This window comes from Dermacentor albipictus, chromosome 8 (assembly GCF_038994185.2).
Source record: "Dermacentor albipictus isolate Rhodes 1998 colony chromosome 8, USDA_Dalb.pri_finalv2, whole genome shotgun sequence".
Lineage (NCBI taxonomy): Eukaryota > Metazoa > Arthropoda > Arachnida > Ixodida > Ixodidae > Dermacentor > Dermacentor albipictus.
The window spans coordinates 86,575,259-86,591,198 of NC_091828.1; the positions used below are offsets into that span (position 1 = coordinate 86,575,259).

At 45.7% G+C, this 15,940-nt stretch overlaps 1 protein-coding gene across 1 annotated transcript in view; it reads left to right on the top strand.

Moving 5' to 3' along the window:
• The window catches only part of Zip48C (Zinc/iron regulated transporter-related protein 48C), a 47,962-nt gene extending 44,561 nt beyond the window's left edge, over window positions 1–3,401 (top strand). The window contains exon 9 of the mRNA XM_070523665.1: window positions 1,231–3,401. Coding sequence (XP_070379766.1) covers window positions 1,231–1,309 — 79 coding nt within the window. The 3' untranslated portion in view covers window positions 1,310–3,401. The remainder of the gene's footprint in view (window positions 1–1,230) is intronic.
• The last annotated feature ends 12,539 nt before the right edge of the window (window positions 3,402–15,940 follow it).

Here is a 15,940-nt window from a genome sequence, read left to right on the forward strand (position 1 = left end):
CTCTGGGAGAGACAAAACCCATTAACGTGCAGCTAGCACTTTGTTAAAGTCTACTAGAACCTCTTTTGAGTGCCGCGGCCAGGGCTCTCCACCTGGCGTGTTTCCTTCTTGCCAGTAGGGGCAGCTGGCAGCAGTAGGTAACTGTTGAAGGCATATCGCAGTGAAATGCGCTGCTGGTCTGAAACAAATGTGCATCTGGTGTCTGACCAGATGCGCATCCAGACAGGCCGTGCGTGGAGCTGGGGTTTGCCAGACGAATTCGATAGTTAGCGACGACCGCGCCGCTGCTACGAGCAGCACTCTGCATGACTTGCACGAGAAGCCGAGAGGTATGTTGGTCAGTGCACTGCCTGTATGTTCTAGTTCACTGTGGGGTGGGCTCTCTTTAAACGGAACCTCAAGGGACCTGGGAGACTGGGTCCGTTTATCAATGAGGAAAGCTATAGGTAGGCTTTTTGGTACGGCATATCTTATTTTGTTGTAGCTCAAGCTTAATGACAAGGACAACATAAAGGCACGTTTGACACACACAGCACACAGTTTGTCGGGAGTTCTATTTACTGATGGACAAAGCTGAATGCAATTGCACAAATACAAAACTGATCAACCACGAGAGTGGTGTTCCAATTAAGAGGCAGTTCTGTTTAAGCAATTTCTGCTTATCGAGATTCCACTGTACCTTCGTCTTCATTTGAGCGATGAAGTTGCCGCCTTTACTTGGGCAGATGTGCAATGCCGAGAGGTGAAAAAAAATTTCTCATCGCAACTATACTGTTGCTAATGTAACAAAAGTAGCAGCTGTCCTGTGTCTTTCTCTTTGTCTTCATTCAAAATTTGAGCTTATGTAAACCTGTAAACACAAACCAACTGGATCAGCAGCACATTCTATTAGCAAGGCCTTGATGGCTAGATAGGGTGGTTTAGCTGGGCGTAGAAGCCAGCAAGTGGAATGTTGCATGGAGACGCAAATAAGGTGTTCTTTGATGGCCACAATATCATGCAGTAGGAATAGCCAACAAAGAATGTACCGTTTTTACTCGTGTAAAGCCTGCACTCCCGCTTTGAATCATAAAAGCTTTTGGGGAAAAAGTTTCACTAAAGTGCCCCGCACTTGCACATGTGCATGGCCTCTGAGATCACAGCACTGCACCCTTGCGATCTCGTGTGCGTGCACTTTGGTCTCTGGTTCAAACACATCTCATGCCACGTGTCTAACCTTTCTCGCTGCAGTTCAAATGGCCGACTGGCGTCGTGGACCACCGTGGTCGGGTTTATCGTTATGATGGCCTTGGATGTCGGCCTCAGCTGAACTGCAACAGATACCGTCATAATAGACCATTACATCGAGCATATTGCGAGGACCAGGTTGTGCCTTTGGGACCAAGGAACACGAGGAAGGGTGAAGCTCCACAAAAAGCTTCGCTTGCGGAAAAGCGTTACGGTTTGCCTGCCAGTTGTATGACGCCGGCAAGACAATGCGAAGGCGGGAAGTGCTAGCCAACAAACTGCGAACTGTACTTATCTCAGAGGAATTTCATGCATTCGCACGACCCCGTGTCTCTCGCTCATCAAAATGGGACACTGTGCATCGCACTACATGTTTTTATAATTGTCGTTTTCTTTTTTTTTTTATCTTGTGCACTCCGTGCTTCATCCATGTTGCTCATTGCATCGGCCCGAAGACATCAGCATTTGGCAGAATGCTTGTGCCTTCATCTTGTTGTGCAGTACTTACGAACAGCGTAGCAATTCGCACTCGTTGTATATGCAAATTTCTTACCGTTCTCGAAAGCAATTAGTGGCACATGATTTGATGGTGCAATGGCAGTATCCGCCATTATTATTCAGTATTGTAAATTTAATGCGTTGGTTTTATGTTACCTGGCTACAAAATGGCACGTCCCAGCATTGTGTTTTGTTTTGAACCTCAGTAGTTTTTTTTCCCCCACTGATTCAATAAGTCATTCTCTTGAAGTGCACAGAAGATGTGTGTAAGGCCGGTGTTTGATATTTGTTGATATAACTAAGCTAGTCGTTTAGTCTCGCACGTTACAGTGGTGTTCGGGTTTGTCACGTGCATTTCAAGCAGCGTTTGGCTTTTGGTCGTTCCCTTGTGTCAGCTAACAATGTAAACAGGAACAAATGCGTTCATATTGTTTGTTTTTATTGAGTTGTATAACATAGCGAACTTATGGATAAATGTTTATATGGACGCTGTTTTGTGTAATCTTTAATGTGGTGCACACTGCAAGGGCACTCTTTGGCGTATTAATAATAAAACGGTTGTGCTCTTATGACCCCTTATTATTCCTATTCTTGTGCCGATTGATACTGTTTAGAGTAGCGTCGAAGTAGACGTACATTCTAAGTAAATTATTTATTTACATCGGGCCATACGACATTAAGGATGCATTATTTCTGAAATAGCCCTGTCTATATTAACTTAATCTTATTGAGATTTATAGCTGGCTAAATTGTTGCTACAGTCGCACTGGATGCATGCATATGTGCGTGTAGAGTGTGGTATAATTTATTGCTACACAGAATTTAAATTGCACGAATAAAATTTGGGCAGTGCCCGTGGCACATAACAAGAAATATTGTTATGGTATCTTCGACTTGAAGACCAACTGCAGCAAAATTTCGCTCTGGCCTAATTGGTTATAAATGAACAGCATAACTACTGAAGCAATCTTGCCAGTGCTTCAGGGCTCGTAATTGTCCAACATTTTTATTAGCAGCCTTTAACTGGGGTGTGTGTCTAGTGGATAGTGGACGTGATGCAAGTTTCAGCACATTGCCTCTGAGATTTTGGAGCAACCCGGTGCCACATAATCTCTGAGGTCATGCTGTGGAGCTATGCATTCTTAGTTGTGTATCACTTCCGATGAGCGATGATAGCAGCATTGTGTGTGTGTGTGTGTTTGTGTGTGTGTGTGTGTGCGCGCGCGCGTGCGTGCGTGCGTGCGTGCATGCGTGCGTGCGCACCCGCTCATATTGGTTTGTTTTTTGCACTTTCAGTATAAAAAAACATTTCGGTATAAAAGCTATTTGCAAGCCTTTGGTGACACGTGCATTCATGTTTCAACCACAAATTTTTGCATGGAGGCTGCTCCATATGTACACTACATGAAACTAGGTTTTTTATGAAGATGGAAATTTTGTTGCAGTTGGGCTTTAGAGGAATGGGCATCCAATTTATTTGTCTTTCTAGTATTTTTGAAAGTTTTATGGTGTTGTTGTTGGATAAGCATCTCGAGTTGGTTATGTTGCAAGTGATTGTCGTGGTGTGGTTATCTGCTTCTGTAAAGTCATGGGAAGTGGTTAAGTTTGTTTGTTTTACTTTTTATGTTTGGTGCAAATGAAAGTGGTAAATAAAAAGAGATTAATGCCCTTTGCAATTTGCCTCTCTGCTCAGACCTCGTCATTTTATGCAACGTGAAACAACTTTCTTGCTTTCTGGTTCATTGAGCATTATTTAGCGACAGTCTACATGGTTGGAAGCTTCCAACACAGCTGAATTTGTTAACAGTTTATAGGAAAACTAATGAGGAATGCCAAATTCACTTAGATTGTTTGAGTGTTCAGTGGAAACAGCACAAGTTTCTTTTAAATATTGAAAATTTCCCTTAGCAAATTAAGAAGTCTGGACAGTGGCTCTAATGATGTAAGCATGTCGTCATGAATGGCGCAGTTTGGGCTGTTCTTATGAGAGGAAGTTTCTAGAGGTTGTCAGATTGAGTGTTTGCTTAACTTGTGAACAAAGTATTTCATTAACTGAGCAAAACGTTAGTTCAGGCTAGTTGCTACCCTATCACCCCTACTATATTAGTGCAGTACGTTTCAACAATGACAAGCATGCTAAACTAAAGTTAGAAGCACTAAGTGTATTTGTCATCATGTGAAAATTCTGCACTAAAAATCCGAGTAAGTGCACGTGATTAGTTCCATGACATAAGCCATTAAATATAATTAATGATTATTGTTCCCTTTATTATGCCATTAAATAGCGTCGAGTTGACGCTGCCAAAATCTGCGATGTCGCACAAGGGTAGCGCCAAAATGTCCAAGTGGCATCGTCTCCATTCATTTCTGTTTTTGCGTCACTTTGTCGCTTGCTAAGCCTCTGTTCACTGTAGTACTAGCCTGTTCACAATTCTAGAAATGCAGTGCATCAATTTAATTGAACTTAATTTTTGTGAGAACATAATGTTTGAGATTTCTAGAGAAGCATGCACTATACACCCACAAAAAAAGTTGAAGATTGCAGTGCTGCTGACCATTGCAGTAGGGTAGGTTTAGGTAACGTATGTGGCATGTGCAGATTGTACTGAAAGCTTATATTAAGTATGATCATGTAAACACATATGGGGCAGTAACTGATGTGTCAAGGCTGAAAGTTGCAAGTCACAGCCAGCAAGTTGAAAAGTATGGCCGTTTTATGATACATCTCTATGTTGGTCATTCTAAGAGCACCTTGGTATGCTTTAGGATTGAAAACTGAGGCATATTATACGTATTCATTTTTGTAGTTTGCACATGCGCTCAAGTATAAATGGGAAACAGAAAAGGTAGTCCACTTTAATGGACGCTAGTTTCATGCACTTCATTTTTCTCATACGGCCGTTTTTACATAGGTGCTGCACAAGCCACGAGACATTTGAGCACGTTTAGTGTTCAAAGTGACAAAATACTGGATTAACCTTTTTGTTCAACAAGCGAGTGTGTGCTTGATCTGAAGCATCGCAGTTGCACAAGAAGCGATCTCAAGTCCTCCATCAGTCGGGAGTCCTGGTCAGTTACCGGCTCCCAAAGGACTCGAATCACTGCCACGTTCAGTAGCTTTGGCCCCTGGCTCGTGAGCCCTGTCTAGGAAAGGGAGTGAACTGCTTGGAAACCACTGCAATCTATATAATATACGAACAGCCCATACTCCAACATGGACATTCAAAACAGGGCGAGCTTCTCTGTTGTGCACAGAATGCAAAAAGAAAAGGAAAAAGGAAGGCAGTGTGGAACACTTAGTCCTGCAGGCATTTCACTGTTGAAAGGAAGAGTCTCTGCAACAACTTGCAAACACGAGGCCTTCGGCAGGCATCTTTCCGTCAGACGATGTTATGAACAGGATAAGTTCTGAAAATACTAAAAATAGCGCGTAAGGAGGTCTCTCATGTTCTACTCGCATATCTATGCAACACTGAACTTATGTACCCACGATAACGCGTTCCTGAATGGCAGAAGAGGCACACAGGCGATGACCCAGACTGGCAGCTTGCTAGCCCCACCTGTGGCAAACTCAACCACCTTAAGACGTAATAAAGCAAGACATAAAATATACCACTTAATGTGACATTTGACACATTTTTAATGCGATGGCTGTATAGGTGGACTTCACCTAATTCTGAGTCACTGCATAGGTTTTTTTTTTTTTTGCGGCTAACAGAAAAGCGGGCGTTACCAAACATCTGTTAAACGAAGTCCAACAGTGCATTGGCGTGAGAGCCCCTTGTGCGAGCCGGTTTGTATCTGCTGATGCTCGTTGTTGGCAATGCTCACGACGAACCTGTTTGCCTCTTTGGAACTGTCAACCACGACTGTGTTTTTTAAGTAAAAATGTTATGTCTCTTTACATAGGGGGTTTCACACATCTATGCCGAGATAGCACCAGACGAAGTCACGAAAACCTGGTTGCCTAATGTCGACCAAGGTGTTTGACTGTGCGCTTGTTGGTTTTTATCACGGTGCGCAGAGCACAGCCAACGGAAAAAGACGACAAAAAGGAACGACGATGACAAGCGCTGAAGGGAGGAGTGCTTGTTCAGTGCTTGTCATAGTCATTCCTTTTTTTTCGTTTTTGTCCGCTGGCTGAAGATAGTTGAAGACAGACAAGCTGAATGTCGTTGTTTACATGTCTGTTTCTTGTCGTCTGCTACCGGATACCAGTGTTCTTGCTTAGACGTGTAGGCACCTAGCGGGATGGTGCCGTTGGTCGGGGGTATTTTTTTTTTTCCTTCGGCACCGCATTCTGCAACTCAGTTGTTCAGCAAGATCTTGGCTTTTAGAGCACTGGTATCCTGCTGTGAATTACATTTCATGTATATCGGGACATTGTGCATCGCGCAAGGTGGGCAAAACGAAGGATTCAACTCGCCGCAACCACCTCCAAAATTGTTATGAAAGCCTGCCAGTACACTTAAGCGTATCAGTTCTCGTACTGAGACAGTAGTCGGGTGAAGCCCTTTCTATGTTTGGTACGCTTTGCAGCATAACGCTTTTGTTGCGGCAAAGCCGACTTTAGAAAACAAGATCGGCCAACGTTTTTTAAACCAATGCGATGTATTGGCAATATGTCTCACCGCAATACATCATTTTCACACATGAAAAAATGCACTGCACTCTTAATGTGTATTGCAGTAAATGTCACTAAAGCATGTTCACTATTATGGTACGTTTGCCAGCTGGGTCACTCGGTTCTCGTTGAGTACATACGTCATACAAGTGGAAACACTCGCCAGGAGAGTACGAATAGTTTTAATTCTTTCGTGCATAATTGCACAAGTGTAATGTATAGTGAATTTGATGGTTTCTAATTACGCAACTTTCTCCTGCGGTGACCATGGCAGTACTTGAGTGTCGCTGCGGAGCCACATGTAAATACATTTAACGCAAGCAATACATGCTATGTTCAGCGCTCTACTCGTACAGCGCACAAAATTTCGGGATTTCTGTATACATCACAAATCCTGAAGAATGCAAAAAATGTCGCTGTTCCTGAGTATGCGGAGAAACGCAGGCGCCCATGCAGCACCATAGGCTCCTTTCAGTGAACAGGCAGCGTAGCTGAACAGCAGCGGTACCGTAAGCCCTCTGAACATGGGGGAAGGAAAATCTAAGGAGGGGCCCTGACACCACTCTTCGTGAAGCTACTGGAGATGCGCGCTAACTAGACAATAGTCGAGTGGGATGAACGCCGCTGTCCCGCTGAGGTGTCGTGTGTGGAAAAATTTTGCGAAGGCGCTGCAAGCGAACTGGATTGGGGTGGAGACGTGCTCCACGGCATATTCAACGTAATTTCAGTGCGGGCGCTGAGACCGATTGCACGGGTAGGCTTGTATAATGGTGCTTTACTTCAACTGCAAATTTATATAGACACCTTTTTGGCTACGTACAACATGACATCTTCAATTTTGCTGTCGTTGCCAAGTGCGTCGTCTGCCAGCGAGCGCACGTTCGTTGCACAGACGCTAGCGGACACCCAATTTTTTCTCGCCGAAAGTCTGTGCAGTAAAATTTTATATTATTTTACTTGCTTTGGTGTGCCTGCGGCTCATGTTGGCCGGTACCAGTTATAGTTTTAGCCTGGTGAACTGCTATTTTGAACACTGTTTTCTAAATGTAACGCATAATTTTTGCCACAAGCGGCCTATTTGCAGCATGAAGCTACGAAAGAAAATTTTATTGATATCGTGTCATTTTACGCGCTATTCGTGTTGCTGGAATATCGATCAGGGAGAATAATTAAACGACATTATAGGGAAATAAACCAGGTTTCCCACTGAACACAAGACATTTTGAAACGCCTTCGACCAGCCAAAATGAACTGAAACGTCTACAAAACGTCTTTTTGCGCATGTCTGGAAGACGTTCTGTGAAATACGGCTAGGAGACATCTTGTTAAGATGCCTTCTGCTTACATCTTGCTAAGACGTCTTTGAAACGTCGTCGTAAGACAGCTTGAGAACGTCTTGCGTAAACGTATGGAAGATGTCTCTGCTGATCTGTGGATATGTCTGAAATCAGACGCTTCGGTGCTTTTGTCGGTTACATCGCTGTTGCATATGTAGCATCCCAAAATTACAATACCTAGCGTAAATACGTGCACTTCTTGGTACCCAGTCATAGCATCTAGCGTACATCACGGAAAAAAAGCATGGATCGAGCGCAAAATTAATAGCGCTAAATACGATTGACACTGTGTACGTGCATAAGCCAATATCAATCAAAACTTTAGTGAATATGCAATTCGGTTCAGAATAAATACAATGGCGTGCGCAAATGCACGTGAAACACACGGGCGCAATGCGCTGTACACTGACGCATAGCTATCGCAGTGTTTCAATGTTTTTACGAGAGATGCCGCTAAGTGGCTGGTTTTATTGTTTCTACTATTTCATACGAATGTGAAATATTTCCATATCGATGCTATACAACAATTTATCGACACTACAGCTCTTGCTACACGAAGCGCAAGAATACGCACGGACCCGGACATATATTGCAGCATTTTTTTTACTGTCACCCAAAGTGGCGACTGCACGAGCGTGGCGCCATCTCGTAGCGGCGAGATATGCGCGCTTTTTCTCGCGACAATATGCGGGCTTTGCCTTTGCGCATCGCTTTATCAGTGACAGTGACACTGACAAGAACTTTATTAGAGTGTCCTGAGGAACTGGCAACAGACAATACAGAGCTTGGTCGGAGTGGAAAAGTCGACCGCCCGAACGAGTAGTGTAATCGATCTGCATGCCGCCAAAAATTCACGCAATACAATAACTGTTTATTGGTTTACGTAGAAGAAGCATTCAAGTAAATGTCGTGTTGCTACTGGAATATTGAACACGGCGTATTTATTCGCAACCATAAAAATACATACGATAGTATAAATCAGCCCACTTCAGCTTCAAAAGAAGTCACCTTTGTGTGGAGCAGGGCAGCCGTGCATGATCGATTGCGACTCGTGAAATGAACAACTACAACCAATCGTGTAAAAAAATGGAGAGTAATATATTCAATAAATTCGGAAAGGATATGCCCAAACAAAGCGCATTAAATACATCCTAACATCCAAGAAACAAGAATTTGAATACATTTATTCAAGGAACAGAATACGGTTGAAAGAAGCATTATGGCAACAGTACGACCGACCGCAAAAGCCAGGGAAAATCAGCATAAGTAACAAGCGCATAAAATAACATGTTAAATCAAAATCTCAGCACACACGCTCGTAGGAATTCTTTTTACCTTGGAGAAGATAGTGAAACGATTAATTAAGCAACGCGACTGTCAAGCAGAAACTAAATTTTCTGAAACGCGTGATTTGGCGCCAGGTTGTAATTAAACTTGAAACTCCGACAGTTTAAAAGTGCTACAACGTCGCATCCGCGTACACTGAAAATTAGCAATATATTTGCTCCATTTATAAGAGGTAAGGCAGGTATTGTCAGATTTCATTCAATTACACTGTTCATAAACAAATTGCGGCGCAAGTCACCGTCATCAGAACAAATAGACGCTGCGCATGTTAGACACATCGGTTTATCATAAGACGAAGGAAAGCAAGCTTTGCGTAAGTCGCACCAGAGTCCTTCCATTTTGGTCGCACTAACACAGCGCATGTTTGATTTAGTCACTTCTTTTACAAAGGCGCACCTGTCAAAACAAAAGCTCACATCCTGAGACCGCGAATAAGCAAGTTCTGGCCTAAGAAAACGTCAAAGCACAATTAACTGTTCGTCATCCTCTTACAGGGGTGAACATGCTTTGCTATATGTTCATCATTTCGCGAAGACAGGTAGAAAAAAGAACGCCTAGAAAACCACGAGTCACCTGCAACTGCGCATACATATACGTACACCGATTTGTACGCACGCATCCCGTACAACACACCTGTACAAGCAACATCACACTGGACAGTAAATGCAGAGGTGTCTGGAGCAGAACAGGCAATTCCCTGAAATGCAACACCAGTACCTATCCTTTGCTTCGACGCGCAGCCGTTCCGGAGCAATCGCATTTGGCGCTTGCTCGTTCCAGATGCTCGTCATAGCCAATCCCTCGAAGCAAACGCAAGTTCGGTCACCTGTACAGACGCACAAGACGCGCATTCTTCGAGCACATCGGTCGTTTCACTGATTTATCCAAAAAGAAGCATAAAACACGAAAGAAGCGACAACGAAGCTGCACCCGTCAGCGCTAAATGGCACCGCCACTGGCACAAGGGAAGGGGGATAAACTTGGAATATTGTAATTCCTCCACGCCTGACGTCACAGGTGGCATCTCGATGCCTCGAACTACCACGTGACCGAAATCCTTGAGAGAGGGCATTGCTCAAGCTCGCCCTCGCTCTGCCTTTGAGTTTTCTCCCCTGACATCACTCTTTGCGAAGCTAAGCGAAGCCTGAAGTTGGCGTTGCTCCGCCATCATCTCGGGTTAAAGCTCCTTAAACTTCGCTGAGTAGCCACACTGTCCTCCTCCGCCTTTACTCCTCCTCGTTTCTCCTCTCTTTCACGCTCCTTCCTCGACCGTGGCGCCACCTACACTGCTCGAGCGTAGCAAAGGCGCCAACATGCGCTCCTCGCCACTCGGTAGACGCTTCTCGAGCGAAAATGGCGCTGATGCACGGCGCGAGGACCCACGTGATGCTATTAGGCCAATAGCGACGCCACGTCGGCCTCGGCTAGAGCGCGCGAGGAGGAGGCGGCATTCTTCAAAGCGTGCCGCTACATTACGAAGTTTAAGGCTCTTTATCTCCGGCCGGTTCTCCTCTCTTGTTTACGTTTCTCGCGAAACCACGCCGCGCTGCGCGCAACCGGGCTGCTCGGACCCGCGCTCCACAGTCGTCCTAAACCAAAGGATGTAATCGCGATGTATCATCGCATTACTCTTGCCGAAGTCATGTTGAAAGAAGTTCATAACGAACTTAGCAGATCGGGCCGTGAGGTAGAGTCCGCGGCTTTTACCGACTTTTGTGAAAATTAACATGCTTCATAATTGCCTGTGGTAAATAGCACAATCCTTGAGTTGGTCTACTCAAAGAGGCGGACATTGCTTTCACAAAAATTTTAAATTTATAATCGTCTCATTAAAAAATTGCTAATAATTTTTCAAATAATTACCTTATTGCATATATTGCAATTTACAAATACTAACCAGTGAGTTTGCAAGGCGGACCCACTTGGAACGACTTCGCAGAATGACATCAGTTTCAAGATAATAATTCCCGAACTTTGTGTAGAAATGCATTGGTGTTCCAGTTGCTTTTTTACTTCGATGCATAAAACAACATTTTGTCAGGAAATTAAGTGAAACGACCGGGCATTTATACTTCAACTTTGACGGTGCATATCTCGTAAGTGGTGTCATCCACACAATTATTTTCAAGTGGATATTCCTTGCAGTCTCACCGGTTGGAATTTCTAAATTACAAAAGTGACATAACGCAATTAGTTTAAAACTTAATTAGTTAATTCTTTTTTTATTCGATGATGCATTTCAATTTCTTCTGCAAGTAATGCCCGTCTCTTCGAGTGGACCAGCTCAAGGACTAGAATTGTGCTATCTGCCCCAGGAAATCTTTTTAAAAAGTTTAAATGTGTTCGCCGAAACACCCTGCATTTGCTCAGGCAAGCAAAATAAGCCTTCATACGAGAGTTTTACACATAGTCTAACGAAGACCTTGCCAAGACTTCCAAGACGAATAGTGAGGAAGCATTATCTTGGCTTCAGGAGTGTGCGGAATTCTAGGGCTATTGCTCAGCTTGTGCAAGCCAGATTGTAGACAATCTTTTGGCTTGGGCAAGCCCAAATGTAGATGACTTTTAGATGGGCTTGTGCTACCTGGAGTGAAGCAGAGTGGAACGCAACATGTCTGGTATGGACCCGAAACAGTACGTGCCATCAGCCGTTTGACGTGAGTGCAGGCGTACCTTCTTCTGTCGAGCCTTATTCAATCTTGCACCACAACCGCCGACCTTCACTTCCCTGCGCCCCTCGAGCACACAGAAAATATAACTGCAGTAAAGGCGGTTCGTCCCTTTATTGCTCACGGCAGCCGCTTCTTTCCCATCCTTCCATACGTGCCACAAACGCATCATCCGCTGTCAAAAGCAGGAACACTGCTCAGCTGTCACCGACGTGCAAGGTGTTCGTCGTACGTAAGACGAAGCACTGCGGTTCCAGTCTGGGATGACACGTTAGCATGACTCCGCCGAAGACGGGAAAAATATCCCCAAGTCGTCCTTCGTCCGCACTCTAAGAACAGTTTATACCCTTTGGCTTGCCCCTTCTGCCACACAAAAATAATCGTCATCTGCCTTGATGCGTTTCCTTTCTTTATCGCTGCGAGCCCGGAACTTTCCAGTAACGAACGGCACGCGCGTTATCAGCATAGAACAGTTGACCCTTTGGAGTGCCTCTTCTGATAACGCGCGTGCCGTTGACTCCAAGGCTTGACAGTGTGACAGTGACGTGACAGGGTGTGAAGCCGTTGCCTGCGCAACTCGTCGTAGCTCTGACACAATTCTATCACTTCAGCGACAATGTGAGGACCCTTCGATTATAACATTTGGAACGCGTCGTCCTCCATACCCTTCATTATATGTTTGATCTTCTCCTCCTCTGACATCGACGCGTTTACCGGTTTGCAAAGGTCAACACTGTCCTCAATGTAGCTCGTGAAGTTCTTCTCCGGCCTCTTGGGATCGTGTGCGCAAACGTTGTTCTGCGCGAAGCTTTCGTACTGCCGGCTGACTGAAAACTTGGGTAAAGCTGGTCTTGAAGACCAAAACAGCGAAGTGAGGTCGGCTTCATGGTTTAGAAACCATACGTTTGCTACGTCCGTAAGAGAGAATGCGACGTTTCTCAGCTTGGTAACATCGTCCCACTGGTTATAGGCACTCGCTCACAAGAGGAGATCCACTCTTCAACGTCTTTGTCAGCTGTGCCGGAGAAGATAGGGGGATCTCGCTGACGCAAGGCACCGGCACAAACTAAGGTGGCCGGTGCGGTTGGAGGAGTTGGAGGAGTGCATGCGTCGTCGAGCATGATGGGAGGTTGTGTGCGGCTCCGAAGTTCCAAGGTGGTCGAAACCCCAGCACGTCCACCTTGCTAAGAGATTTATCAGCAACGGGCGCAGGCGAATGGGTAGCAGTCACAAACAAGCGTTCGGCCGCAGCAACCACGAGCTCATACCGGTAGCGATGGTGCTGTGGCGCAGGCAGGCTTCTTCCTTACAGAAGCGACCCCCCTCGCCTGGCCTCTCCTGCTGGTCTCATCGCCGCTCGCGCTTTCCCCTTGTTTCTCACCCTCACAGTTTGGTAGCTCACTCCGTTTGGTAGTTCGCCCATGTTCGCCTCTAGAGTTAAGCGCTCTCCTGATGCTTTCTGCCGTTCTGCAATCGCCTGTCGTACCTACATTTTGCTTTCGAACGAGAATGTCGCTTCTCTTACCTTATTTCAACCCTATATTAATCCTAGCTATCTATATTGCCACTCTTTGCTTGGCCCATTTGCCAAGTTCTTCCTCGACATTTGCATTTGTTGTTTATTCAGCGTTCGTCAAGTTTGCGCTGGCCATTCTTCGCTGCTTGCTCTCTTCCGCAACTTCATATTCCATTTTCAAGATGATGCGTTTAGGGTCAACTCCCTATGCTGCCATACTTGGCTATACTGCTATACCCTATACACCAAAAGTTTCAGGGAGATCTTCACATTGTAATAAGACATGCTTCATCGTTTCCCTAGCTTTACCGCAGCAAGCGCATGCTTGCTGTAAGCGCCCAAGGTGAGGCCGGCCGTCCCACTGACCTTTGGTTGCCATCGAGTGTTGACTGTACCGCTGATTTCAACAAACAACCGCATTTACATGTAAGTCCTGGAACAGTGTTTCATTATAGCCGCATTTCTCTTCCCCGTTCTGACATCCCGTTGTTATCGGTAATAGGATAAATTTCGGCATTATTTCCGAGAACCTTAATGTCTTCTACACTCTTGAGTACGTGTCTTGCCCTACAACAACACAATGGCCCTGGGGCCATTGTGTGTGCATGCGTGTGTGCGCGTGCGTGTGGGTGAAAGCTAATAGTTATTGATGCTTTATTTGAATAATTTTAAACGTAAATGACCATGTGCATTTCTTTTAGCTGTTTATTTCAATAGCAGTTATATGGACAGTCCAGGCGCGTTTCTACCGCCGTCGTCGTCGACGTGGCGGTAGTCGTCGTCGTCGTCGTCGTCGGCGTCGACGGCGGTAGTCGTCGTCGTAACGTCGTCGTCGGCGTCGCGATCTGGCAGCAACCGCGCATTTCACGACCGGGCGCGAGGAGAACTGACCAATCGCGACTCATGCCCGTGTCACACGGGCACATTTGGAAGGCCTTCCAGTCGACGGCCTTCGAAACGCCAGATCTCTATCGACTCAAAGGAGTTGTCGCGTTGCTACACGGCACTTTTGAAAGGCCGTTGAGTGGTTCCGGCGTTTCTCGCCAAATTGTGTGGCGTTGCGTATCTTTATTTTCGTTTTCATGTCACAGAAAGTTAAACAACATTAAAACCACTCAAAAGCACTATAACTTCTTTTATGTTTGATTATACATTAAAACAATTGTTTATACATTGCCTTACATGTATGTTTAGTTTTTAAGTTGTTGAGTAGCGAAACTGCGGAACCGTTTGCGTCGCTGCACGTCGCTGTTGTCGAGAGTGTGTGTAGTTCGCGCATATCAAGTGGCAAAAATAATTTATTGAATAATTGATAACACTCATATATAGTATTTTTAGAGCATTTTGGTTTGATTTGTTCTTTCTAACCGTGAGTTGGAGCACACTGTGAACGAGAGGGCATGTTCGCGCTGTTTCCGTTTCCGTTGCTCAAAGGCCATCGAGATTTCGATAGAGTTGTAAGGTGCTCCGTTGACTCGATAGACTATTGACTCGGCGGCCGTCGAAACCGCCCGTGTAGCAGCTCGAACTTGACCTTTGAGTCAACTGAATATCGGTTGGAAGGCCTTCCAAACGCCCGTGTGACACGGGTATCAATCTCTCTCTCTATCGCGCGCGAAAGGAAGCAAAGCGGGAATGCAGCGCGGAAGGGAGGTGCCGCAGATTCGACTGCGCCGACACAAGTGCGTATACCTTGCACGGCCGCGCGCCGTATCTTGAAAGGGATCTGCAGACGGATCATACCTCTGTGCACGCTGCGTTGTCGCCGCTCGCAACTGGCGCGAAGTTTTATTTCGCTCGCCGCTGCTGCCGCGCTTGCTCACACCAGCGCACTGACAGCGAGAGTCCGCGCTCATCGAGTGTTATGTGTTCACGTTTGCTTGCGCACGCTGACACCATGCTTGTTAACTCACTCGGTAAGCGAATGTTTCCAAGTTTAGACGGCCGATAAAACTACCTTTATTTCGCATAGATGTTTACTAATTTGCTATCGCGGCCGATGCTTCGCCTTTAGGGCCCAACTGCATTTTTTATTACGCACTTTTATGCAAATGAACAACGTTGAAGCTGGATGGAAACACATGCCACAGATCCCTTCGCATAACAGCGTGCAATCTAAAACAATGTATAACTAAGTGGCCCAAAATGCAGCCCTACTCGCAAGCCAAGATAAGGGTGAGTGCCAACTTGCAATAACGTTGCGAGAGCGAAAACATCTAAGAAAACACGTCCGAGCCGCCACTGATGACAGTAGGGACTTTTAGCGTGTCCGGTATTCGGGCAAGCGCGGGCGGTTTTCCGGTTTAGCGGGGGCGTCAAGGTGAGCGGCCCGATCGGTGGCGCCAGCTGGTGGCGCAAAGCTCAACCACACAAACACAGAGCTAATTACTGTGTTCTGCTTAGCTGCTGGGGTAAATTTTCGACAGTGACGTAATCGTGTTCGCAATTACGCCGCTGCCAAAAATTTGCACGAGTGGCGAAGCAGGATATGGTGAGTTACTGCAGTTTTAGCTATGCGTTTGTCTGGTTGAGCTCTACAACACCAGGCGGCTTCACCGCTCACGTTTACGCCCCGACCATCCGGTAATCCGCCCAAACCGCTCCCGTTTACCGGAATAGCGCACAAGCTAAAAGTCTCTAGTGATGAGGCAGCGATTAAAGGAACAGCTGCAACGCCTGCGGGAGAGAGAGCTAAACGCGGGGGAACGTCTGCAAGGGACCG